Raw genomic sequence first — 26,309 nt, 5'->3', positions numbered from 1 at the left:
TGATAGTCTGTACTCTGCCAGGACGTTTCTACGTGTCTGTCTGCAGTCTTCCAACATAGTAGAGTTTACTGGAGATAAATATATTTGCTTGTCCCCCAGCTGCTTAGAGATCTAGAACAGCAGAGCCATCTGGATTTAAAAATAAAAAATCCTAAAAAAGTAACAATTCTGCAAGTAATTTTCAGAGGCAAGTTAATAAAAAAATATTTCAGAGGAAAATTCTGTTGCAACACCATTTACAGGTTGCTACTGTTGAAAATAAGTCCTGATGTGCATCCAGCCTTGCATATCTTACATACCTAGTAGCTAATAAAAATACAAATAGAAACACACAACTGAATATCACAGCAGCACAGTAACAATCAAATCCTCAGTACATAGAAAAATTCATTAATAAATGAAAACAGTCCTAAAATTCCTATTCTTAAGTCTAAACTAAACTTTATAGAACCAGTATTTGATGTATTTTTTGTGCAAAAACTGATGAGTCTACATCATGATCTCTTCTCCAAAGGCTGGTTCATAACAGGAAGTATTTCAATTATCATCATCAGTGCTTCATCTGTGCATCCTACAAAACATACTATTGCTTTTTGATACAGTCAGTTTTGAGTTTCTACACAACAGCTTTGATAGAAATATACCATTAGTAACTTTTCCTTCAAAATTTCTATTAGAAATCCATTTGAAATAAATCACCAGGGGGGCATTACCTACCCCAACTAACATCTCTGGAATTTCCTTGGAGAGGAAATCTTAAGTGGACTACAAACACAACTCAAACTAATAAATATAGCAAATACAATTTTCTCCTCTAAGTTACTTAATTTGTAATAATTTACAACAAGGACAAAAACAGCTGCACACAAACAGGACATGATGTTCCCACCGTCACTTAAAGTACCTGCTATAAGAACAAGCAGGGCCTGTTTTAAAAGTAAAATCATATTTTTAAACTAGAAAAATCTGATTATTTTCTATGCTGAATTCCAGGAAACATGATCATCAGATGAAGTACTTGGGGGAAAGAATCAGTTTCCAACTGATGTTATTCAGCCTATCCAGATCCCTTTGTAGAGCCTTGCTATGTCCCAGCAGACCAACACTCATGCCCAAATGGTGTTACTGAAGGTGCACTCTATACCCTCATCCAGATAATTGATAAGGATATTAAACAGGACTGGCCCTAATAGTGAGCCTTGGGGAACACCACTAGTGACTGTAGCACCATTCACAATCACTCTCTGGGCCCAGACACCCAGACAGGTTTTTTCACCCACAGAAGAGTACACCCATGCAAGCAGACAGTTTCTCCAGGAGGATGCTGTTGGAAATGGTGTCTAAGGCTTTACTGAAATATCTGCAGCCTTTTGCTCATCTTCTAAGCGAGTCACCTTGTCACAGAAGGAAACCAGGTTGGTCAAGCAGGACCTGCCTTCATAATACCATGCTGGCTGGGCCTGACCCTCTGGTTGTCCTGTACATGCCATGTGATGGCACTCAAGATGATCTGGCCTTCTCTGGCCCTGAGGTCAGACCGACAGGACTCTTCCTCTTTCCTCATCAGTTGTTACTGTGTTTCCCCCCCACATACAATATAGGATGGAGATTCTCCTTGGCTCTCCTTTTGTTACTGGTGTATTAATAGAAACACTTCATTGTATCAACTTTACAGCAGTAGCCCGATTAAGTTCTAATTGGCCCTTCTAATTTTCTCCCTGTGTAACCTCACGACATCCTTGCAGTCCTCCTGAGTTGACTGCCCCTTTTTCCAAAGGCTATAGACTCTCCTTTTTCTCCTGACTTCAAGACAAAACTCCCTGCTCAATCAGGCTGGTCTCCTTCCCTGCCAGCTCTTCTTTCAGCGCATGGGGACAGCCTTCTCCCGCGCCTTTAGGATTTCCTTCTTGAAGAATATCCAGCTTTCATGGACTTCTTTGCCCTTCAGGAATGCCTCCCAAAAGTTTGTCAGTCAGTCTCCTCAATACACCAAAGTCTGTCCTCTGGAAGTCCAAGGTAACAATTCTGCTGACCCCCTCCTTACTTCTCCAAGAATTGAAAATTGCGTAATTTCACAATCAATGTGCCCAAGATGGCCTCTGAACAGCACATCACCCACAAGCCTTTATCTGTTCATGAACAATAAGTCCAGCAGGACACCTTTCCTAGTTGGCTTACTCGTCAACTGTGTCAGAAGTTATCTTCCAGGCACTCCAGGAACCTCCTAGACTGTTTCCTCTCCACTGTACCCTATTTCCAGCAGACATCTGGTGAGTCAAAGAGCCCCAGGAGAACAAGGGCCAGCAATTGTAAAACTTCTCCCTGCTCAGAAAATATTTCATTTCCCTCTTCAACCTGGCAGGATGGTCTATACCAGGCTCCTAAACAGGATATCTGTCTTGTTGGCCTTCCCCCTGATTCTTATGCATAAGCAACCCTATTGACACCATAGTTAAGCTCTAGACAATACAAACAGTCCTTAAAACACAGGGCTACCTCTCCTTCTTTGACTATCCCCTTCTGAAGAGTTTACAGCCATCCACTGCAGCCCTCCAGTTGTAAGTCATCATACCACGTTTCTCTAATGGCAATTATATCAGTTTTCCTGCTGCACAATGGCTTCCAGTCCTCCTGTTTGTTGCCCATGCTGTGTGCATCGGTGTAGAAGCACTTAAACCAGGCTATTGATACCACCTTTTCTGAGGGGAGAAGCCCTAATTCCTGTATGACCAATCTCAGATGCTTCTGTGGTTTCTAACACATCAATAACCCCCGGTCTTTGCTGCCACATGGATCTCCATCCCATGTCTTCACTGAGATGGAAGATCAAAGGGCATCAGTAGCACATCACCCCTCAAATACAGGTGTGCTGCTGCCAGGCTTATCTCTAGCAAGCCTGGTTTTATCCTTTTTGCCCTTCAAATGTAGTTTAAAGCTCTTCTAATATGGTCCAGGGGAAAAGACACTGCACTATCACTGCAGAGACCCGGGTTCGATTCCCGGTCGAGGCCCCTCCCCGGGCAGATGGAGCTCGTTAGCCCGTAAGGCAATCCATCTACGTCCTGAGGACCTCGCTGCCACCGTCCAAGCGTGCTTGGCCCCGGCAGATGAACCTCAGGATTAAAGAGTGGGCTCAGTTCCGCGCACACTGTGTCTCACCTAAAAAATCCAATGCGCAGGCTGGAAGGTGTAAAGACCTTCCCCAGTTCTTCGTTCGCGAAGAGACTGGCCATTACATTACAAAGCTCTTCTAAAGAGCCCTGCTAACTCCTGCGCAAAGATCCTTTCTTCCCTCTGAGACAGGTGTATCCTGTCTGTCGTCAGCAGACCTGATGTCATGCAAACCAACCCATGATCAAAAATCCAAAATTCTGTCAGTGACACCAGACTTGGAGCCAGGCATTGATCAGTTGGCTCTTGCTATTTCTTCCCTCATCATTCACTGTAACTGGAACGATACAGAAGTATAGTACTTGTGCTCCTGATCTCTTAACTAAGGCCCTGAAACTTGCCCTTCATTACCTTCAGACTTCTTGTTGCAAATTCACTGCTGCCTACCTGAAAAAAAAAATTAAAATCAATAATGGATATTAATCTGAAGGCCATATCACAGTCAGATGCTTTCTCTTCACATCTTTTACCCAGGTCTCAGGGAGGCAGCAGACTTCCGCAAGAAGCAGATCCTTCTCTTTCCTTCAGAAGGGAGTTTCCCATGACAATGATATTTTTTGTTTTGTGGGAACAGTTCTGATGCAGGATATAGGTCGACTTAACCTTGGCAGAACCTCCAAGTTCGATGAATCATTGTTCTTGTAACTGTTCGGTTTCACGTGCAGGGACTCCAAAGTATTAAGTGAGGGCATGTGGGGAGGTAGGGTAGTCATAGAGAAGACACACTTGCTGCACTGGGCAGGAACTTGTCACTATTACCCTCGTCCTTTAGGTCACTGCATTCAGCCAGGCAGAGAGAAGATAAAGAATCCTCCATGACATTTCTACTGCAAGTTCTTCAGGTGTGTCAAAATGGCAAGCACAGGCAACTGGGAAACTCCCTTAGGTAGGGAAAATCCCCAGGAAATTTAATAAAGTTTTCTCCAACACAGAAGCCTGCACATAAGAATTATTTTATAATAATTAATAATACACTATCTTAATTGTCATGATGTAATATTTAAACTACATTAACTTATTGTCAAAGAATAACATTACTATACTGCAGGCTGTGTGCAAATATTGATTCCCAGATGTAAGTTTATGCACCAATATAAAACTTACTTTTAGAGGATTTATTTTGTCCGTGGGTCTTCCTTGTCTGAAGAAGAAAAGTTACAAGAGTAACTAGTAGTTACAAGTTACAAGAGTAACTTTTCTTGCAACACTGTCACACCAATTCTCCATAAGGCCACTCGAACCAGGAAGGATCCCAAGCATTCAGCAGCAAGACCCTTCTACTTCCCTGCAGTAATCCATTTACAAGCTGTTACCTTATTTTAACTGCAATTATCATCCAAGGGGCAAAGTTCAGAATTTGCCTACTTTAAAATGTAAATGTAAGCAAAACCACCAAATAAAAATATCTCTTAAGCAACTCCAATAAAACTCCTTATAGAAAATTCAAGGATATTAGCAGTACTACAAATAAGCTTCAGGTCAAAAGAAGTCTTTGCCTTATATAAAACAGTTAAAAACTGTTGCTCCTTGTCCTGTCAAAACAGGCCCTGGTAAAATGTCACTCTCTGCCTTTCTTGTAGGCCCCTCTTCGTATACTGAAAGGCTGCGACAGCATCTCCTCGGAGCCATGATAATGGTGCTGAAAACAGAATTCTCCATGTAATTTTCAACATTTCAGAATTTCCACAAGGCTGTTTTTCAGGCAAAACAGATCGCTCTTTGCTATGCATCATTACCAATTATGCAAATACAGTAATGTGATTTGAAACCTAACTGGTTCAGCACATGTATCAGTAACCTCCAGCTTCTCAATTTTCTTTCTTACTGGCATGAGTCACCTTAGCAAAGGTGACAAAACTTCAACACTGGCAACCGCAGAGAGCAACTTCTAGTTATCAGATTCCAAGGTGACATTAATGAACTAGTCAAGTAACGGTAACTACATGGTATCCAAAGAGCAAAACTGAACCAACTAACCAAACAAAATCCTCAAAACCAAAACAACGGAAGAAATCCTTCCAATACAAAACCAAAAAAAAGCTAAACACCCCCCCCCCAACCAACCAACCAACCAAACCCCTAAAAACCCACCAAACAAAAAATCCAAAACACCACAAATCCTGTTAGTCAAACTAGTTAATGATTAATAAAGAAAGCTCTATTACTGAAATAAAAAGAAATATAGTGCTAAGCAATCACAGCAGAGGTGTCACAGACCGGGAGTGAGAAACTGCTTGGGACAGAATAAATCAACCACAGCGTTAACAAGGTCTTATACAGTGAACAAAGACATTATGACAATTTCCAAAACCATTTTTATAGTTGTTCATTTGAATAAAACCTGACAGTTTTAAAAGGCATTCCGTTTCAAATTTACATGCTCAGTTTCCTGTAATTTTCTGGAGTGTGTAGGCCACCTAAGAAGATATAACAGATACATGTAAATTCACATGCAATATGTAACTACACCAAGAAAACTCTGTGTTTTTTTCAGTAAGTCAAATCATGTACTTATGTATGTACATGCTTAGTCCTATCTAGATGTGTTTGGCACAAGTGAAAATCAAAGGGGCTGCATAAAATTTACTTGTCTAATTTTGGGGTTTTGGCTATTGATATTAATATTATTATAGTGTCAATGTTGTAAGATTTTTTTGGTTTTCTTTCTTTTAAAACTAATTTTCATGTATGCATATAGGAAGAGAGGGTATCCCTAACACTGTTTAGCTTTTTAGTAGATTTATAGTAATATTGTAATTCAGGAATAATATATTGTAATATTAAAATACTCTTTTGATTAAGGACTAAAGTAAAATTTGTTGAAGAAACTAACTGCTTAAGTACAGAGCCACCAAAAGTCCTGGAATTAAAGTTTCCAGAAGCCTCTTCTGTAATTTGGTCTCTGATTTGTAAGGACAGTAATTTACTCTTCTCATGTCCACAAAAAAAAAAAAAAAGAACAAAATGCTATAAATTCTACCAGTTCACTTCTGTGCAGACATATTCACGAAGCAAGTTGTAAGTAGCCACATGTTCTAAGTAGTTGAAAAATGCTGTTGCTTTCCTTATGACTAAAGCCTTTCCCCCTCCCCCCAAGGAAGAAGAGTAATTTTCCTCTATACGCAAGGGAGATTAAAGAGAAATTAATCCACTACGCTTCGTATTGAAAGTCAAAGAGATGAAAGGAGAAAACAGGCATATATGTAAAGGATGACAGAGTCTCTTCTCATTGCTAACCTCTACAGCCAAAATCCTCTCAACAGTGGCCTCTTTCTTGCTACTGAGTGTACTTAAATTACAACATATTATTGATGTTATGTCTGCAACTAAAACTCCATTTCTGGAACCCATAAGCACAGAAATGCACTCAAAGAAGGAGCAATCAAGGACAGTTAGTCATAATGGAGGGATCCATGAAAACAATTTAAGCTGTAGTATTAGTGCTTTACTCTGCCGAGCATGTTTTCATGACTCTGTATTTCCTCTGCATACTATCTGAACTGTAAATAAGAGACAGACTGAGTAGCCATAAATTATTTAGATTAATTTTTAAAAGTTGCCCAATTTCCAGTATATGCTTAGACATGCCTGGGAGAGCGATACTGCTACTTACATAAAACTGTTACGGTATCAAGATTCAATGTTTAACTCGGGGTAGGGGGGCAGAAATCCCACGCGATCGCGAGCGATTGATTTCATTCAAGGGTTGCTGCGACGGCGCTCCCCAGCCAGGAAGCCAGGTCACGCTGTCACAGCTCACCCCGCCGCACACGTTTCCACTCCGGCCACTCGTACTTTTCCCCTTCTGCCTTCCGGGCAGGATTTCCAGGCTACAAACAAGGCGGGCACGAGGCCAGCACCGGGAGCTGGCTGGAGCCAGGCCATCCAAACTTTCCGACGGTCTCTGTTGTCCCGGCTCTGCTGACGCCGACCCGCCTCGACCCGGCCAGTCCGGGGGGGGGGGGGAGCCCCCCGCCCTCCGAGAGCCGGGACCGGAGGTGGCCTCTCTGCCCCTTAATCCCCCGGCCCGGCGGCCACCGCCGCCTCCCAGTATCCTCCCCCTTGTCCCCCGCCACTCCAGCCTCGATAACCTGCCGCCAGTTCACCTCGCCCGCGGCCGCTCCCGCCTCCCCCGCTCCGCTCCCCTCTCCTGCCAAGGCGCCCCTAGAGCCGCTCCCGGCCCGGCCCGGCCCCCCCGCGATGCGGGCGCTGCCGCCGCCCCGGTGTGCCCGCGGCCGGGCTCCCCTCGCCGCGCCCTCCCGCAGCCCCCGCCCGAGCCTCGCCCAGCGCCGCGAGGCACTCACCGGCTCCTCACAGGGGCTCTCCCTGGCCCTTCGCGGCGCCTCTGCGCCCACCACCCAGCGCTTCCATGTGTCCAGCGGCCGCTCGTCTCTCCCGCTCCGCTCCGGGTGCGGCGCCCTCTGGAGTGCCCACTCCAGCGGGAGCCCCGCGGGCAGCCGGGGCTGTCACTCAGCCCGCCGGGTTGCCCGGCGCGGTCAGGGCGCTGCGGCTGCCGCCGGCTCGCTGCCCCTTTGTTCGGCGGCGGCGGCGCTGACAGCGGCTGCTGCCGGCGGCGCTCCCCGAGCCCGGGCGGCCGCTCCGCCTCGGCGCCTCGGCGCCTCCCCGCCCGCCCTCCCGCCGCGCCTCCTGCTCCCGGTCCGCGCCGCAGCCCCGGCTCGCTCGCTCTTTCTCCGGCCGCAGTCAACAATCGGCGGCGGCGGCAGCACAAGTTCAGGCCGCCGACCCGGAAACTCATCGGCAGCCGAGGCCCGCGGGGCTCTGACGGGAAGCGGATCCGCCGCGCCGGGGGAGGGAGCGGGGCGGGACGGGGCGGAGCGGGGCGGGACGCGGGGCCTGGGCGGCGGGAGGATGCGGCGGGCAGGCGACGGCCGGTGCGACCGAGGAAGGCAAGGCGTGCAGGGAGCTAGCGGGGTCGGGGCGCCGTCCCTGACCTCGGCCCCAGGGCGGTCTCGCAAACTCAGGAGCCGCTCCTGCCCCACGGGGCTGCGGCGGGACCGCCGCTCCGGGAGCCACTGCCCGGCGGCTCCTGGGCGCGGCCGGGGAAGTTCGAGGGCGTTTCCCGGCCGGGCGGCGGGGGCGGGAGGCGCTGGGGAGCGGGGCCGCCCCTGCCTGGCACCCTCCTCTGAGAGCGGCCGGGTCCCGCCGTGCCCATGGAGGCGGCGCTGCGAGGGAGGCCGCGGACCCCAGGCGCCCTCCTCCCTGGCGGGGCCATGATCCCGGCGGGAACAGCCTTCTGCCTCGTCCCGAGGGGTCCTGTGGGAGGCGGGAAGGGCCGGCGGTGCTGGAAGAAGCCGGAGTGAGGCGTGTGCTTCAGACAGGCATCCTTTGGGACAGGGCCGCGTTGTTGGCACCTGGGTTTGGTCAGGGTCAGTTCCCGGTGGTGCCTTTTGTTTATTGTTACAGCCTTGCAGCCCCATCCTTCTTCATCCTCAGTTTTTGTTTTCTTCAGTCGTATCGCAGCTCCTGGGGCTGTCGGTTTCCCAGACGTGTTTATTCCCCTCTGGATTTAGTGCAGAGCGCTGGCAGAGGGAGTTTACCCGCTGCTTATTCACCTGTTCTATCATCTGCCACCCAGGTAGCCTGGCCCTACCAGTGCAGATTCTCTCCACACAAGACTGTGACCCAAGCCAAGGATATCCCAGTACATGTAAGGATATCCAGGGACCATGCCTTTCCCAGCTGCTCATAAGGGATAGTTTCTTTTTCCTTTAAAAACTCTGCATGTCCCAAAGTATGACTTCTCACAAGTCAGCATGTTGTTTGTTTAATGTTTCAAGATGCTACTGTAATTGCACTCATGCTTCTCTTTGGATATTACTCTTCATGTAACATCACTGATTCATCTATTCATCAGTATTTAGCTTAACTGAAGGTGAAAATGACCATGCTGTTATTTACATTGGGTTTTTTTTAAATATGTTTTCAGGTAGTCTGATCCCAATAAAATTACTGGATTAAGGCATGGGGATCTGAAGACCTCTGTTTCTTCTAGAAGAGGTGAAGAAGCTAGAAACAGTAACATTTAAAATCTGTGGAGGAATTATTCTGCAAAAAGCATGCACTTACTGATACTATGGAATGAAAGGGTGTGCATTTGCACATGAAGAAGATGATCAGCTGGAAGGGGCTAATGGTCAGGCATGACCTTTCTGTCTTGAAGCTCATGTGTGGAGTGATTTAGCTTTACAAGGTTTTCTCTATAATTTTCCATACAATTTTGTGATTATAGGAATTCTGACCTTGGTTTAAACAGAAGGGTAAGCAAATTTTTTTCTTAAATATAAAAGCCTCTGTCCACTTTTTGAAAAAACTAAAGGTGTATTCCTTTCAGAAGCTCTGTTTGAACGAATTATGCACCACTTTGCAGTCCCACTGAAGTGAAACTAAGTAAATTAATCCATATTATAGTTTATTGGTTTTGTTACTTGGCTGTAGGCAAGACTGCGTTCTGCTTTGGAGGGGACGAGACAAAAATGAGGTATTTTCTTGAAATCCACATGGAACTCATAGAAATGCAGTAATTTGTTACAGCACATTTTATGATTTACAGTGCTTGCCGCTTTAGAATCACTTTCTCTTTTGATTTCATATCTTTTCCAGAGTTCTAAATTTCTTTGGCCTTTTGCCTGCCTTGGAAAATGGGGAAGATAGTTACAAAGTTAAAAAATACACTCTTTTTATTTTAAAAGTGGGTTAGAGAACAAGATTACTTATATTAAGTCTTTGCGATGTACTATTTTCCCCTTTCATGAAAAGGAAGCAGAATTATATCAGAAATTGGCATTTCTCCAGCTAAAGAACAGTAAATGAATAGTGCAAAGCACCAGTTGATATAAGCACTGCATCCTGAAGTTTACTGTGCTGTTGGATGGTTTTTTTCAGCTGAACCTTTACTTCCTGTTTATTTGTTGTTTCCAGTGATAAAATAAGAAGGAGAGATGGGAAACCCAGAAAACATTGGAGATGCATATGTTGCTGTGATTCGTCCAAAAAACACTGCTAGCCTCAATTCCCGGGAATATCGAGCTAAATCCTATGAAGTAAAACTATTTAATTTTTATTATCTAATTTTTTATTATCTATTTTTATTATCTATGTTGGGTTTTTTTAAATAATACATAGTAAATAAGTAATAATGTAGCAGAAGAGAAAATCTGACAGTAAGATTACTTAAGTAATGTCTATGTGTGTCATACACCTACTCTGCATTGCCCCATCCTTATGCCCCATTTGCACACTTTATGGTTTTGTAATACCTATGTATTTTATTTCAGGGCCTTTTGCTCTGTTGGCTGCTCATTACAAGAGTGTAGCCTTGTGTTTTTCTCTTTAACCTGTTACAGAGCTCATCCTGACTTCACCATCCTGCTCCTCAACATTCAGTACTTCTTGAATTGTTACTGCTTTTACAGTGGTACAATAAATAATAATAATAATAATAATAATAATAAGGTCCTATGCTTCATTCGGTTGTGCTTAAACTCCTTTGGTTTCATTATTGTTTGAAAGATTTTGTTGCTTGAAGTTCCCATTGAAGGCCAAAAGAAAAAAAGAAAGAAAGTTTTACTGGAAACTAAACTTCAAGGAGGCACTGAGATAACCCAGAGCATCTTGGATTATGTATTAGAAGCCACCAAACCAATTTCACCAGCCAATCAGGGTATTAAAGGTAAAAACAAAAAAAATCTGATATATTGTTGATAGCTTCATAAAAATGCTTTTTGAATTAATACAGCTTGGCAAGGTTGTGCCAAAAACATGAAATTAGTATAAAAAAAAGAAGGTATGTTTGGAGGTTCATCAAAAAACTCCAAGCCAACTATACAACTAAACTCTTTAATTTACCCTTGTAGTCGTTTAGCTTCCAACTCTATAAAAATGCTTACTAAAAGATTTTTAATAAATGAAAGTCTATACTACTTCTTCACCTCAAGTTGAGATTTATAGCTAAAGTTCCAGTAAACCAGATGGAAGTGGCTTTTTTATCCTTAATTTCAGCTAAAATTTGACTAGTGAATTCATAGATTCTAAAGTCTGTTGTTCAGGAGACAGCCTCTACATGGAAATATTTCTGGCATAACTGTATCACTTACAGATGGAATTTAATGAGTATGTTTTCTTTTTCATTGTTGTTGCTTAGCAGATCTAGTAAAGAACCTCACACCTGTGCTGACAAATTTGTTTTCCAGCATATTTCATTTCCAGATTGGTATAAACTAACAGACTTTTGTTTTTTGCTATGTACCTCATCTCTGTTTTGTACATTAGGGTTATACTGGGAATTTTCAGTGAAGGCAAGTCAATGCAGTGCTGACTATTTAAAGGATTAATAGCTGGTTGCATGGTAAAATGTTGCAGGTGGCAATAACTGCAGCTGGACAGACTTGACAAAGCTTGTTATTCAGCAAACACAGAATAACAGAATTAATACACTCGAGGAATGCCTTGTAAAAGCAAAACCTGTCTGTTTCTTATACAGTTTAAAAAGTTTTAAATTGACTCACGCAGGAAGCTCAAGTATTAATATGCTCAGCTTAGTGTGACTGCTGCTAAAATATGCGGCTGAGGTCAGACAAGCAAAAAAATCCTCCGCTATAAAGGGCTAAATTCATGTCACTTTTTCATGTTAACGGATTTATACATATTTATGCTTTTCATATGTTTTTAGATTTTCTTAGCTTGCTTTAGATTGTAGGTATAATCATAATTGTTTTCTTCCTAGGAATTAGGGAGATTGTCTGGTAAGCTTTCAGATAGCCAACTCTAGATTTTTTTCTTTGTTTTGTTGATTGATTAATTGGTTTGTGTTGTTTTTTTTAATACTGTGCTAGGAAAGCGCGTAGTGTTAATGAAGAAGTTTCCTCTAGATGGAGAGAAGGCAGGCCAGGAGGCATCTCTTTACATTGTTCCAACTGTTGTGAAAGGTAATGCTGAGCATGATTTCTGAAGCTGCACCCATCTTAGCAGAAGTTCACTTGAGGGTTCATTTTTTTTATGAGTATGATGTATGGCATTTTCTGTATTTAAACTTTAAAAGTTGCATTCAGGTGCAAAACTTTCTGAATATTTTAAAACTTGAAGAAATTACTTAAAATTATGGAAAAAACCTTGTGTTTAGTGTATTGCCTTTGTTTCTGTAATGATAACACACTTCTGTTTTAAGCAGTATTTGTGCACTTGATTATATTTTCAAAACATGTGCGTTAAATTATGTAGAATTTGCTGAGTGCAACTTTAGGACATCCTACTCAGTTCAGTGTTCTTCACTCGGAGAAGAATGCTTATTGAAGTCTCTACACAGTAAATACAATCTTTAAAAGGCAAAGTAAGTTTCTTGTCAGAAAAGTATTTAAAAAAACCCCTGAAGTAAATGTCTGTGTGCTTTTGGAGGAACTTCTTAAATTTTGCCTTACTTATAGCACTTAATAATAAAACCTATCAAATAGATACCCTTGTGGAGTTATCAATAACAATACATACCCCTTCTAGTCCTGAGTCCTCTTCTTTTTTTTTCTGGTAAGAGTATACATTTAACATTAATTCCTCAGATGCAGCTGATCACACTGATGAAATAGTGACAGAATACTTTTAGGTTTTTAAGACTACCCTTTTGGGTTGTGAATTAATGTAAGGATTGTATGTAATTTCTATCAACCATTATTTTGAAAAAAATTAAGTTACTATAGTCTAAAGTCAGAATATACTCTTAATTAGTTAGGAAAGCCTAACTACAAAAGATGTAGAAGGGAAAATAGAATTCTTCTCACTGATGTGTCTTCAGAGCATGTTTCCTTTTTAGATAATACCAAATATACGTACAGTCCTGGATGCCCCGTGTTCTACTGTTTACAAGACATCATGAGAGTCTGCAGTGAATCCAGCACCCATTTTGCCACGCTGACTGCAAGAATGTTAATTGCCTTGGATAAGTAAGAAATGCCACCAGTAATTTCATATTTTATATAAAAATATAAATATATATAAAAGATAATTTGTAGATATAGCACATAGTTTTTATAAGATTCTTGTGGTTAAGAAGGAAGTCATCATGATATCATGTTATTGTCTTCATGTTTATCAGAAATTGAAACCTTGACAATAGATTTTTAAATCTTTCTAAAAATCTTTTTTTGCAAACTCAAGAAGGGAGTGCTTATCTAAATCAAGTGGCTTTTTGGAAGTTCTTGCTCACAGTGAATGTTGTATACAATCATAATGTTTAATCTTCTGTAAGTGACATAATTGTCATCTATAAGAGTGAGCATTTGCCAGTGTAGTAAAAATATCCTGTAATTGTATACCATTAAGATTCGCATTTAAATTAAATCTCTCTGTAGAAAGAGAGTGCATCTTCCCTAGACACACAAATTTATTTGCACTAGGGAATTAACTTCTAGAAAGGTGATTAGTTGTTTAGCCAGATTTATAGTAATTTAAAGTTTGAATATGTGAGCAGGTTTTGTTTTGTTTTTTTTTTTTTTTTTTTTTAATGTACCCTTAACAAAGAATATCAGAGCTTATTTGCAACTTGACCTGAACCTTGTGTTATATTACAAACGAGGCAGGAAAAAATGGAGCAGGTGCACAGTACTGACTTTCCCCAGTAGTTCAGAGTGAGAGGGCTTTAAAGCTCTGTACTGTCAGTTAGGAATGCACTGGGAAGAGAATAAGCTTCAGCACAGCTTTGTGAAAAGGCAGATGGTAGCCTATGTGAAAGAGACTTAGCAGTTTGAAAACTGGACCTTACGGGTTTTTTTTCCTTTTCCTGTCTCTCCCTAATGAAACGCATGAGTTAGAAGGCTTAAGTCAGCAGAGATATTGAAACTCACAGAAAAAAACTGCTTTAATTTTCAAAATTTGTATGTTGAGAGTAGAAATTTTGATAAACTGAAAGTAAATGAAATAGTGAGTTGTTGGTGTGGTTTTTTTGGTTGTAACAAGTGTTACTCTTGTCTTATAATTTCCTTTTCTTTGAAAGTTTGTATCCGCAGGAAGTGTGTTTGAGCAAATACAATTGCTTAACTGTGTGTGGTTAACAAATTTCACATTTGAGAATTTATTTAATTATATAAAATTGGCTGTGCACATTGTAACTTTTTAAATTAAAATTTGTGATTATCATACAACTCTTAATCAAACAAAATAATGGAGAAGATGACCAAAATAATCCTTTTCTACTTGAAAATGAATTATTCCCCCATTCTCTCCTGCAGGTGGTTGGATGAACGGCACACCCAGTCTCACTCCATCCCAGCTTTATTCAGACCATCTCCTCTTGAGAGAATTAAGACAAATGTAATAAACCCTGCCTATGCTATAGAACCTGGCCAAACAGAGAGCTCATTACACATGGGTTATACTGCCCTGGAAATAAAGAGTAAAATGCTGGCACTGGAGAAAGCAGATATGTGTATCTATAATCCTTTGTTTGGATCTGACCTTCAGTATACCAACAGGGTAAGAACTATATTTTCTTTTTATATTTTTGAAACATATATACATTTTTATCTTACATTTCATTCATTTATTTGATATGGGTGTGTCCTTTATGTTTAATAGAATCAGATTTCCTTCTTTAGCAGTAAACATGCAATAGTTTTTCAAGTCCTTGATTTGAACATTAGTCTCTTTAATTATGAAATGTTACTATCATAACTTTGGTTTCAAAAGAATACCTGGCCTGGATGGGGGATTGTGTAGCAAATCTCAGTAAGTTATTTCTTCAGTGATGTTTAAATTATGTCTTCACAGGTTGACAAGGTGGTAATAAATCCATACTTTGGCCTTGGAGCCCCAGACTATTCAAAGATTCAGATTCCTAAAAGAGAAAAGTGGCAACGTAGCATGAGCAGTGTCACAGAGGACAAGTATTATGTTACATTCCTTTTTCATTGATGGATAATTTTGTTTTGTTATATTACAGTAGCACTTGGTAGACTTGGTCAGAGTGAGATTCCTATTACTTTAGGGCTTTACTGTATAAATAGTTTTTAATAAAAAATTCTACCTAAAGTCTGTAAGTACTGAAACACAACCATTAAAAGATGATATGGAAAGGTGTAAATTATAAACATTAGAGAAGCATTTCTTAGCATAAGAAATACAGCTGTGGCTTGACTACTGCATGACAAAAAATAGCTGCGTGAATTTCAATTTTATTCTTCATGTAGCTCTGCATTCAGTGCTATGTCAGTAATTTTTAAAACGCTGATGTTTTCAGCCATTGTGATATTTCTGATTGGTGTTTTCCTCCCGTTTCCGCTTTTAATTCATAGGGAACACCAGTGGGTCGATGATTTCCCTCTTCACCGCAGTGCTTGTGAAGGCGACTCTGATTTACTAAGCCACCTTCTGGATAAGAAGTTCTCTGTTAATCAGTTAGATAGTGACCATTGGGCACCGATCCATTATGCATGCTGGTGAGTCAATGAGAGTTTTGCCAATCAGATGCATTCTTGCTATCACGATTCTGTAGCGCTAATAATTTATATAATTTATCAGCCTCAAAAAGAAGAAATAAAAGCCCTCTAGACTTCTTATGCTGTGATTCTAATATATGTTAGTGTTACCCTTCTGAAGAGAAAGATTGCTTCAGGTTTTGAGATAATTTTCAGTTGAATGGTTTTGGAGGAGACCAGGTGTGGAGATCAAGTCATCACATACCTATTGCACGTTGCATCTCTCCTGAGTACCTATTCTAATTCTTGTTGGAGCCACTGGGTCTAGTTTAGTGGGGTAACTTCTACAGTCTTTGTTGGCTAAAGGCTGTGAGCAGTTTTACAGCACAGCAGTATCTGAGCTGAGCATGTTTTGGTGCTGATGAAGCTTTGAGTGGGAAGCTGAACTAGGTGATTTACAGAGGTCAGTTTGTCTGACTAAAACTGTGATTTAATCTGTAAGTACTTGAAAGCTTTCCTCGGCTGTAAAAATGCTTTTGTTTTATCTTTGTGGCAGTTAGTCTTTTGTAGATATAGTGGTCAGTATGTATGATGACACGAATAACACCCAAATAAAACTTGGTTATAAAAAACCCCACAACCTTACTTGATTTTTAATGTTTGTGAGAAAATTTGCAAATTATTTATACATAAAGTATACACAAGAGTTACCAGTTATAAGTATGAGGCTGAAGAATCCTCAGGATCCAGCTGCCTGCAATCAGAAGCTGAACTCTGATTCTCAAACAGTTTATTTTTTTCCCGTACAAGGCTGGACTCTATTCAGCCATGACTGAATTGCTAGAACCACCCAAACTTAGTCAGTTTAAAGCAAGATTCAGTTTGTCTAGAATTAATCCAATAAATGGCTACCAAACCAATGAATACCAAAGAAGTGCAGAACTGATATTAATTTCTACAAGCTTATTAATGTTCCATCGTCTTTGGTGTATTTTGGAAGCTAAAAGCTCTTGACCTTTTCATATTTAGGACTATCTGAAAAAAATATTTTACATTTGCTGTGTCTGTTCTTCTTTAACTCTGTCTGCAGGTATGGAAAAGTTGAAGCCACTCGAATGCTGCTGGAGAAAGGGAAATGCAATCCAAATCTTTTGAATGGCCAGCTTAGCTCTCCTCTTCATTTTGCTGCTGGAGGTGGCCATGCTGAAATAGTACAAATTCTACTAAATCATCCAGAAATTGACAGAGTAAGTTGAGTTTATGTATAGGAATAGAAGTTTTAGCAACACTTTCTAGCTTGTGTATGTGAAATATTTTGTCCAGATCACAATGTGTAAACACAATGATCTTGTTAAGAGATTACAAAAAAATGGTTAAATATGTTTCATTACCTCTACTCTTCCCATTTTATATTAATTAAAAGTTTGAACTCTAGGATCAAGGACCTTAATTGTCTCAAAAATGTGTAAATGTTTTACCTGTCTCCAGTGAAATAAATGTAGAATCAGTGTTTCTGTTTGTGTTTGTAGCACATTACTGATCAACAAGGAAGATCTCCACTGAATGTCTGTGAAGAGAACAAACAAAATGAGTGGGAAGAAGCTGCAAAACTCCTGAAGGAAGCCATAAATAAACCTGTATGAGTTTATTTTCTAAGTAGTTTAAAGTTTATATTTAATTTACACATAAACTTGTAGAAGAGCCGGGCTCACAGCTGTTACTGAAAAAGTCCAGTACACTGAAATCATTAGTGAAAATATTGGCAAGCTGACATTTTGTCTCTTTAAACATTTCTGTTCTGTTTCATGTCTCAAGAAATAACATGTAAGACTCTAAATGTGATGCTCTGATTTATTTGTAGGAGTGTCACATCAGCTACTGATTTTATGTCTACTTTTGATCATACAACCATCAGCTTTCTTTGTGCATTGTCATCTCGTATGTTGATAAACAGGAGCATTCAGCTGGTTAAATATAGGCTTCTGCAAAGTAGACCTTACATAGTCAGTCAGTGTAGGCTTCCTTGGAAGTCAATGGAGATTTAGCCAGGGTAGGAAACAAAATTTACAATGTGATTCCTCTTATCCTGAAGTAGATTTAATATTAGCCAAATGATATAAAACCACTTGTTTCTTTTCTTTGATTCAGATGCAACTAGTATCCCTGTAGTAGATGGTAGTAAACCTGTCAGTTTTTCAAGATGTTTTACATTTTCTTCATTTCACTCTGTGTGAATGACCCTCCAAAATAATTAGGGAGGAACTGATCTTTATTTTAGGGTTCTTACTATGCAGTTGGTTAAATGGCAGGTGTGTGTGCCTAATGACACTAAAGCACACATTTTAAGTAGATTTCACAGTGTAAGAGGTGATTTCGTGTTGTCACTTATTACTATTTAATACATTAAAATAAAAAAAAACAGAAATTACTGCAGTATGAGGGACAGTGACTACTGCAGGAAAAATAGACTGATGTTTTCCATTCCAGGCTCATTTTCAGTCAGTTGTCATTTTCAAATCATCCATCTTTTTTTTTCCAAAAGTTTTCAGGAACTCAGTTCTTGATGACTTCATAGATTTAAGAAAGGCAAATTCCTATGACTTTTTTATTCAGACAGCTGAAACGTTTAACCTCTTAAGGAGATGAAAACAAGACATTTAATTGATTTATGACTTGTGTGTATATGCTTCAAGCACCTGATTTACGTTTACATATGACTTCCAGGAGGCATGTTGTGGGCTCATATACAATTTCCAGTGAAAGCTATGGGAGTTTTGAAGGGGCAAATGATTTATTAGTAGTAATATTATAGAAGCGCTCTAAGATTTAGTGAGGTTGTATTCTTACTGTCTTGGGGTCTGAGTAAAGGGTGGGTGCTTCTCTCTGAAAGATGAGTCTTTTTAATATAGACTAATGAAGGGGGAAATTCATAACCTGCCAGTAATAGCATGGTGGACAATTTGGGATATGCATAGGCAGTTGAGCCCAAATCCCTCAAGGAACTTTTAAATGCCTGCTTGCCTTCAAGTTTAAAAGAAGTCCTCAAAATATCAGTAAGATCTTTCTTGAAGTTATTGTTCTACATTATAAGTACTTGCACAGGACAAAACCCAAGCAATTTTGATAAATAATAAATATGCAGGAATTGTGCAATGCTCTTTTCCCCAACATTATGGATGTTGCTGAATTAAGGTAAAACTACTTTCCTCTTCAGAAGCACCCACAGAAAGGATTTTAACAAGCTCTTTTTTAATATGTTTATAATTTTATGTAGTATGAAAAGGCACGAATTTACCGTATGGATGGATCATATCGGTCTGTCGAGTTGAAACATGGAAACAATACCACTGTGCAGCAAATCATGGAGGGCATGCGCTTGTCTCAAGAAACTCAGCAGTACTTCACTATCTGGATCTGTTCTGAGAACCTCAGTAAGTAAACAAGGTTATACTTGAGATTTTATCATAGTTTATTTCTGCTTGCCTTTAGGACAAAATATTACTGTCCTATGAAAGGAAGAAACATGTTCTCTAACAGCCTTTACAGCCTGATGTCTCCAAACTCTGCTTTCAGAGCTGTAGAGCTTCCTTGTTTTAGCTTTCACTTTGGGACCCTCAGTAGGTCTGCCTGTGGATGAAAAGTATATTATGATTTTTGTTTGAGTTATATAGGAAAAGATAAACAGAACCCCAAAAGAGTCAATGAGTGTGACTGGGTTTTGTCAGAAATTGTGCTAAACAGTACTGCTGCAACACGATAGCTGTGGGACACATTATCATGGATTACAAAGCACAGTTCAGGTCTGGTAGGATACTGTGCTCTGAATATTGCAGAAATCTTTTCTTCATTCTTAATCTTTCTCTCCCAGTGTCATGCCTTTTGCCTTTTTACTTTGCTGTATGCCACATGACTGTTGTAACACTGAGATAAACAGAGACGTTAATATCTGGAAGAAAAGAAAGTGTTTGAGTGTTTAAAGTCTTGCTGCTTTTGCCTTTTCTAAATATGTATGTCATGTTTTCGTAGAGTCATTTGCATTTGAGGGGATGAGCTCACTGATACATTGTTTAAAATCAAGTAATTCTCTAGATATTTCAATATTGAGATACCATGGTTTTGGTGCAGTTGTTTAATTATTTATGTATATCTGTGTGTGTATTTGCTGGGTTATTATGGTTTTTTTTTTTATTTAGAAACAAACCCTGTTATTTTTCAGGCCTCCAGCTGAAGCCATATCACAAGCCTTTGCAACATATTCGAGACTGGCCTGAAATATTCACTGAACTGACAAACTTGGATCCTCAAAGGGAAACTTCACAGCTCTTCCTGAGAAGGGATGTGAGACTTCCACTGGAAATAGAAAAAAAGGTCAGTACTTGGAAGTGATAGCTTGAAATGATGGTCAGACTCAGAACACTTAGACCATCAGCACTCAGTGTGTATAGTGACCGTAGTAATAACCAAACTTACTAAGCCTGACATCTCTCCTGTTTTGTAATAGTTTGTGTCTTCACATTCTTCCCTCCCTCCCTCTCACCTTCCTGCCGTCTCTCTCTTCTCTGTCTCTTTCTCACCCTCAGCTGTTTGGTTTATCATCTGTCTCTGTGTGTCAGTCTCTGTCTGTCTGTCTGTCATACAGCTAAAAACAACCTGCCCGATTTTCTCTCTCTTCCTTGTGCTGTTGTTTTTCAGTTATTTAATTGGTCGGTTTTGATGGGATTATTCAAACATATTATTCAAAATGAACTCACAGGGGAAAAATCCTTATATATCAGTATTTCTGTGAACCTTCTGATTGGGCATGGTATCCTAGTCACCTTTCATTTGTTTGTTAGATCGGGGAAACGTTTAAGTAAATCAATGAAAGTATGTCATTTTTTCTATTACAAAACACTACTAAAATGTACCCTTCAATCAGGATCACACCTTTGTCTTCTGTTTCTGCATCAGTGAGAAATTGTATTTATAGTTTCTAAGCTCATTTTCTTTTTTACAAAGAAATCATATTATTTTTATCTTTTTAACAGATTGAGGATCCATTAGCTATTCTTATTCTTTTTGATGAAGCCAGATATAATTTACTGAAAGGTTTTTATACATCACCTGATGCCAAGCTGATCACACTGGCAAGTCTGCTTCTACAAATAGTCTATGGGAATTATGAGAGCAAGAAACATAAACAGGGCTTTCTAAAGTAAGTATGTGTGTTTAAAACTTAAAATTATGGGTTTAGATTAAGTATTTTTAGATAGCACTTACTATGGAACCCTCACATTTTAGGTATGATAAATTTGTTGTTTTTCTCCATCACTGAGGTGTAGTCCAGAGTAATCACATAACCCTTACAACATTTATAGAAGCTGGACACTGGATCTGAAAAATGTATTAATCTTAATTATTGCAGTTCCAGGCAGAGGAATGGAGGTTCTGCATCCTGTAAATCTGTCCTGAGATTACAATAATACCAAAATGAGTAACTGTTTTCATGTGAGTGAAGGGTTCTGACAGGACTGAGACTTTGAACAATGCTGAGGAAAAGCTGTTACTATGTCCATTTAGACCAAATTCTGGGGCTGACTTTCCTCCCTCTTTGATGAGGACAGACCATGTAAAGATGTAATTTATCTTCTGTCATTGGTTTGAGAACTGCTGTACTAAATTGGTCAAAACCATAGCACCAGCAGGGCTCTGCCAGATGGTATTTTTCTCTCCCCTTCTCTCTGCATGCCAGCACAACAGTAGCTGAGCTATTCTGGGATATGGCTTTTTCTTCCCACATACATTTCTACAGCAATATCTGAGACCATCAAGATTCCAGTTCCCTACTGTGTGCACCTTCACCCCTTGCCATCTCCACCCCACTTCATTCATGGAACAGCAGCTGTGCAGTTCTGGAATGCTACTTACTATGCTTCTCATCTCCTCTCATTCACAGCATCAACTGAGCTGTCTTGACTTGCTGTTTTTTTTTGGTTATATTGTCCTGCAGTTACACAGTTGGTAGATGGAGCATAAGGAGAAGGGGATTTAAGTGGGACTGCCCACTTGCATGAGTGTGCAGCTCAACGCCAGCCACGTTTAGTACAGAAGTACCACCCTGCCAGCAGCTGCAGGGTGGTGTTCCTGTCCACACTGAGGCATATCAGTACTGTGGTTCCAAGCTGAGCCTGCTCAATGGAAGTATTTGACTCTACAGACAGAGATACCTGAAAAGATAGTTTGGGATAGAAAAAAGCCTTCATGGGCATTTGGCCGTGCTTTCTGTCTGTGTTCAAATATAGATGTTGGAAAATATCTTGACTTGTTCTTCAGACAGATGAAAAGATTTATAGTCTGAATTTTTTTGCAGTTGACAGAAATGTTTATTAAAACACTGGTAATTTCAAAATTATATCAAATTTCAAATATTATTCAGATTTCAAAAATATATCCAGGCTGTTGTTTCTATGAGAGTATCCTTGACCTTAAAGATGTGGATGCATTATCCTGTGCAGGATTTTTGCATGGTAGATGATGATGGTGTGTGCAGTTATAGACAAATACAGTTTAAAAATTACTAGAGCTGAATTCCCATTAACTGAGTGTTACACTGTATCTTAGGAAGCCTTAAGCCTTGGGTTACATTTCAGGAAACCATCTCACCTGATGGGATGAGATAGAGGAGCTGACTGTGTATCTCAATGTGTGACTTGAAGATATGAGGCAAACGTTGTTCTTTCTCCTTACTTTGTTTAGTGAAGAAAAGCAATTTTTCTGCTTTGTTTTTCTCTTAGTGAAGAAAATCTTAAATCTATTGTACCAATCACTAAACTAAAAAGTAAAGCTCCTCACTGGACAAACAGGATACTTCATGAATACAAGGTGAGATAAATAAGCAAATAGTAGAAAATCCTGTTCTTAAACATTTTTTGACACTTTGGTTGTCAGGTAATGAACAGAAATACTAGTATATAAAGCTAGAAATGTGTATGTTCTGAATGTTTGGCATGGGTTGTTGGAATGTTTTTCTCATACAGTTACAGTTGATCTCTTTGTTAGAAGCAAATATATTTGTCATCTGTTCATTTACCTTCAGTGTAACCTCTGTATTGGCGATACTTCCAATTCAGGCACAGATGTAAAGAAATCTGACTTCTATTTTCATGTCTGTTGTGATAGTGTACCAAGTCCTTTTTGCCAGTGAAACTTGTACGTTGGGGATCTGATAGTGCTGCTGATGTGCATGTGCACACACACACAAACTCCTTTGATTAGAGCAGTTGATTGAGCAAAATTTTTAAATGCGGACTTGGGCTGCTTCTGTAAAATACATCTAACTGAGGGCTGCAGTCAGTTTAAATTTGTGATCTTTGTAAATAATTGTGGAAAAAGTAAGGTGTGTCAGGGATCGTTTGTTCTGACTGTCTCTACTGAAGAGGAAGGAACAGAAGCCTCTCATATTCTGAGTGAGGGCTCCACTAATGAAGAGATCTGCACCCCTGTTTTACTTAGAAAACAAAACAAAAAAAATCCATGTTTGTGGGGGGATTTGCACATCTTACCATGCCTCCCTGGACTGGACCCCTTAAAGGAGGAAGAATGCCTAGTTTTTACGATTGTGATGCATTTAGTGTCAGATGGGTGCACAGGTGCTTATCCCAAGTCCAGATTACTTCAAAGAAAGGCAGAACTGTGGGGCCCTTTAGAGGCTACGTGTTTGCTTTTAGATTTCTGAGGCTTATAGAGGTATCTGGTTTTTGCCTCAGTCTCTTCTAGCATTTGAGCCTTTCTGTGGCTCAGGTTTAATTTAGCTGTGGGAAGATATGTTTAGTGGGAATTGCACTAAACAGGGGGTTTTCTTCAAGTAACCACAGCTGTTTGAGAAGACTTGTTGATTGTTCCTTTATTTCTAGAATCTCAGCACCAGTGAAGGTGTCAGTAAGGAGATGCATCACCTTCAGCGCATGTTCTTGCAGAACTGCTGGGAAATTCCTACTTACGGAGCAGCTTTTTTCACAGGACAGATATTCACCAAAGCAAGTTCAAGTAGCCATAAAGTCATCAAAGTGTATGTAGGAGTAAATGTAAAAGGGCTGCACCTCCTCAATATGGAAACAAAGGTCAGCTGAAGTGTACTACCAGTGATAACTATTAAACTTAATTCTGTTCTCTTAAAATCTTTGTACTAGAAATAATTTCACATCCAACTGTTTAGTTAAACTTGACTGAAAATTTCCAAGATTTTAAGATCTTTTAAAGTCACTACTAACAAAGTCTTGTATAAACTTTATTACTTTATAAACTACAACTACATTGTTGAATGTGTTTCTTTTAAGTCTGAGTCCTGTCTAAGTGAACAAAAGAAAGTTCAGTTTGTAGGTGTGTATTTTCTGAGTATTTTCTGAGTGACAGTTTCCTACATTTCATTGTAGGCTTTACTCCTCAGTCTAAAGTATGGTTGCTTTATGTGGCAGCTGGGAGATGGAGATACATGTTTCCAAATCCACAGTCTGGAAAACAAAATGAGCTTCATTGTACATACCAAACAGGTAAGCATTATCATCTTTCATCCTTTATGTTCAATTATTTTTTTCCTAAGTTAGTTGCATCCCCATTCTCTCTGGAGGTTGACCACTCTTGCACAGTATAAAAGAAGCCCAAGCCAAGCCCCTGCAGAAATTATTTTAAAACTTTTGTATTAATATATCAGAATGTTTGCTTGTTTTTGTAGCATGTGAAGCCTTCAGAATTCAAAATGCACAAAATGCATCTGTAATCACTGGGGTAAACTTTTTTTTAATTGAAACTGTTTGTTGTATGTGTCCAATCCTTCATATTCTAAGGGTAATTCCAAATACAGTGAGAACCACAGAACTGGAGATGGTAACTTTGCAATTGAAACGAGCGGAGACTGAGAATTGCATTTGTCATATTGTTGATTGTCACTAGTTCTGAAATGCTGATAGAATTTAATTGCATACATTTACATAGGCAGGTCTCGTGGTTAAACTTCTGATGAAACTAAATGGCCAGTTAATGACAGCTGAAAGAAACGAATGATCAAAGGGAACAAAAGTTACAAAGTGGCATCTGACGGCTAAGCAAAAAACAACTCGTGTCTCATCGTAACAGAAGACTTCCATGTACATGAGTTTTACACAGTAGAAAAGTCAATTTGTACAGTTTTTTAACTTTGTACAGAAGCTGCATGGTTTATTTTTTTAAAAAACTATACAACATATCTATTATTTTTATAAATATTTTTGTGTTTCATATATAAACTATGGTAGGGCTTGAGCTTAACCAGTAAAGCTAGTGAAGTGTAAATGGTCTACCGAGTTGGATGAGTATGAATCCAGTAAAGCTTTTGTTCCCAGAGGACTATGGGACTATCAGTGCCATTAAGCAAGTCTCAGTTAACGTATTTACCTTTCATGTAATTTTGTGGAACATTAAGGAAGTGGTATATGTTACAGTATTTTGTAGACACTTAATTTTTAAGATTCTGTAGATAAATATGCTTAAAAGACCAGTTAGACCTTTGAGCAAGTACTTTTGATAAACTCTTGGGTTTTATTTGGTTTCTGACAAACATTTTTGCTTGCTTTATTTTTACTCTTAACTTTCTCATACTTTGTATTCATATTTATTCTAAAATGTTGCATGAGGATGCCAAAAGGGAAATACTCTAAATCATTCAGAAGCCATATTGAATGTTTAGCATGCTTGTTTTTTAAAATGGATTTTTACTTTTGCTGTGCAATATAAAACATGTATATGGAGGAGAGGGAGATACGGATTTACAAATGAACCTTACTCAGAGGACTTCAGAAAGTTTAAATAAATCCTACCCTGGATTGCAACACATATGCAGTAGCAAAAACTCATATAGGAGGTACTAAGTTATTTCTGTTAAACTAATTTTCCTACTGATAGCTTACTTCAGTTTCTTGAGGCTACAAGCAGTGCAGGATGCAGGAATGAAGATTTATATCACAAGGAAGTCAGATACAGTTTTAAGCATTCTGCCTGCTCTTTGTAGAGTCAGGATTGGGGCTCAACATGTTGGGTCCCAATTGTAAGGTGGGATTCTATGCAGTCTGAAACATATCCTTGTACATTAAAATAGAATCTGTAACACAAATCATTAGAGTTTCTGGTTGTATTTCAGGGTTTTAAGTGCACTTGACTATTTCTTCCATGTAAACTGCATGCTAAAATAGTGTGCAATATTTTGTAAAAATTTTTTTTTAAAAAATAAAAATTAGCACTTGCCTCTAAGTTTTCAAATAAAAGTTAAAATGAATGTGAAGAACTGTGCTGTTGTATAGTAACTTTACTCTTACCTTACTACTAGTAAGTGCAGTTTAAGAAATTAAAGTAGTAAGCCGTTGAAAAGGTGAACAGGAGACTTATATTTTGTATTCTTCTTAGCAAGCTATACTTTTCTACTTAAACTTCACTGGCCTAAATAACAGTAAATCTTTATGGATTGTTATATTTTATTTAAGGTAAATAATGCAACAGTCAGGTCCTTCATAGTGCATCCCTGCTATCACTTAGCACTGGTATCAGAAATACATTTCTCTACATAGCACTTTCTTAGAAAACTAGAGGAAAATGTTAAGAAGGTGTGTCAGTTGCCTATTTAACAATACTATTAATATGCCTTATTGCTGTATAGTCCTTTCTGCCACATTCGTATTTATTACTACCTAATAAATTGTTTGCAACAAGTCA

The 26,309-nt window shown here is 39.5% G+C and overlaps 2 protein-coding genes across 14 annotated transcripts in view; one reads left to right on the top strand and one right to left on the bottom strand.

Annotated features, from left to right (window-relative positions):
- ANKIB1 (ankyrin repeat and IBR domain containing 1) overlaps nucleotides 1-7,613 on the bottom strand; it is an 84,017-nt gene extending 76,404 nt beyond the window's left edge. For all 4 annotated transcript variants that reach the window (XM_027893223.1, XM_027893227.1, XM_027893224.1 and 1 more), the window contains exon 1: nucleotides 7,476-7,613. The gene's annotated coding sequence lies outside the window, so the exon portion shown is untranslated. The remainder of the gene's footprint in view (nucleotides 1-7,475) is intronic.
- Nucleotides 7,614-8,015: 402 nt separating this feature from the next.
- On the top strand, nucleotides 8,016-26,309 carry KRIT1 (KRIT1, ankyrin repeat containing). Of its 10 annotated transcripts, XM_027893216.1 has the most exons (19): nucleotides 8,351-8,558; nucleotides 8,653-8,767; nucleotides 9,119-9,189; nucleotides 10,111-10,232; nucleotides 10,702-10,861; nucleotides 12,024-12,116; nucleotides 12,992-13,121; nucleotides 14,406-14,649; nucleotides 14,944-15,059; nucleotides 15,468-15,611; nucleotides 16,681-16,837; nucleotides 17,120-17,227; nucleotides 18,865-19,021; nucleotides 19,807-19,958; nucleotides 20,618-20,784; nucleotides 22,364-22,451; nucleotides 23,483-23,689; nucleotides 24,002-24,118; nucleotides 24,561-26,309. In XM_027893216.1, the coding sequence occupies exons 4-19, from the start codon at nucleotides 10,131-10,133 to the stop codon at nucleotides 24,627-24,629; spliced, it is 2,211 nt and encodes a 736-aa protein (XP_027749017.1). In that variant the 5' UTR covers nucleotides 8,351-8,558; nucleotides 8,653-8,767; nucleotides 9,119-9,189; nucleotides 10,111-10,130; the 3' UTR covers nucleotides 24,630-26,309. The 10 variants fall into 10 exon arrangements, with proteins under 10 accessions (XP_027749022.1, XP_027749013.1, XP_027749023.1 ...); XM_027893212.1 differs by lacking the exons at nucleotides 8,351-8,558; nucleotides 8,653-8,767 and adding an exon at nucleotides 8,033-8,078; XM_027893220.1 differs by lacking the exon at nucleotides 8,653-8,767 and having other exon boundaries at nucleotides 8,350-8,558; nucleotides 9,119-9,449.

The sequence above is a fragment of the Empidonax traillii genome, unplaced genomic scaffold (assembly GCF_003031625.1).
Source record: "Empidonax traillii isolate 1590-97213 ecotype Southwest subspecies unplaced genomic scaffold, ASM303162v1 scaffold384:size1533304, whole genome shotgun sequence".
Taxonomy (NCBI): domain Eukaryota; kingdom Metazoa; phylum Chordata; class Aves; order Passeriformes; family Tyrannidae; genus Empidonax; species Empidonax traillii.
The sequence above is the reverse complement of the archived record's forward strand: the minus strand, read 5'-3'. Positions and strand labels throughout refer to the sequence as shown.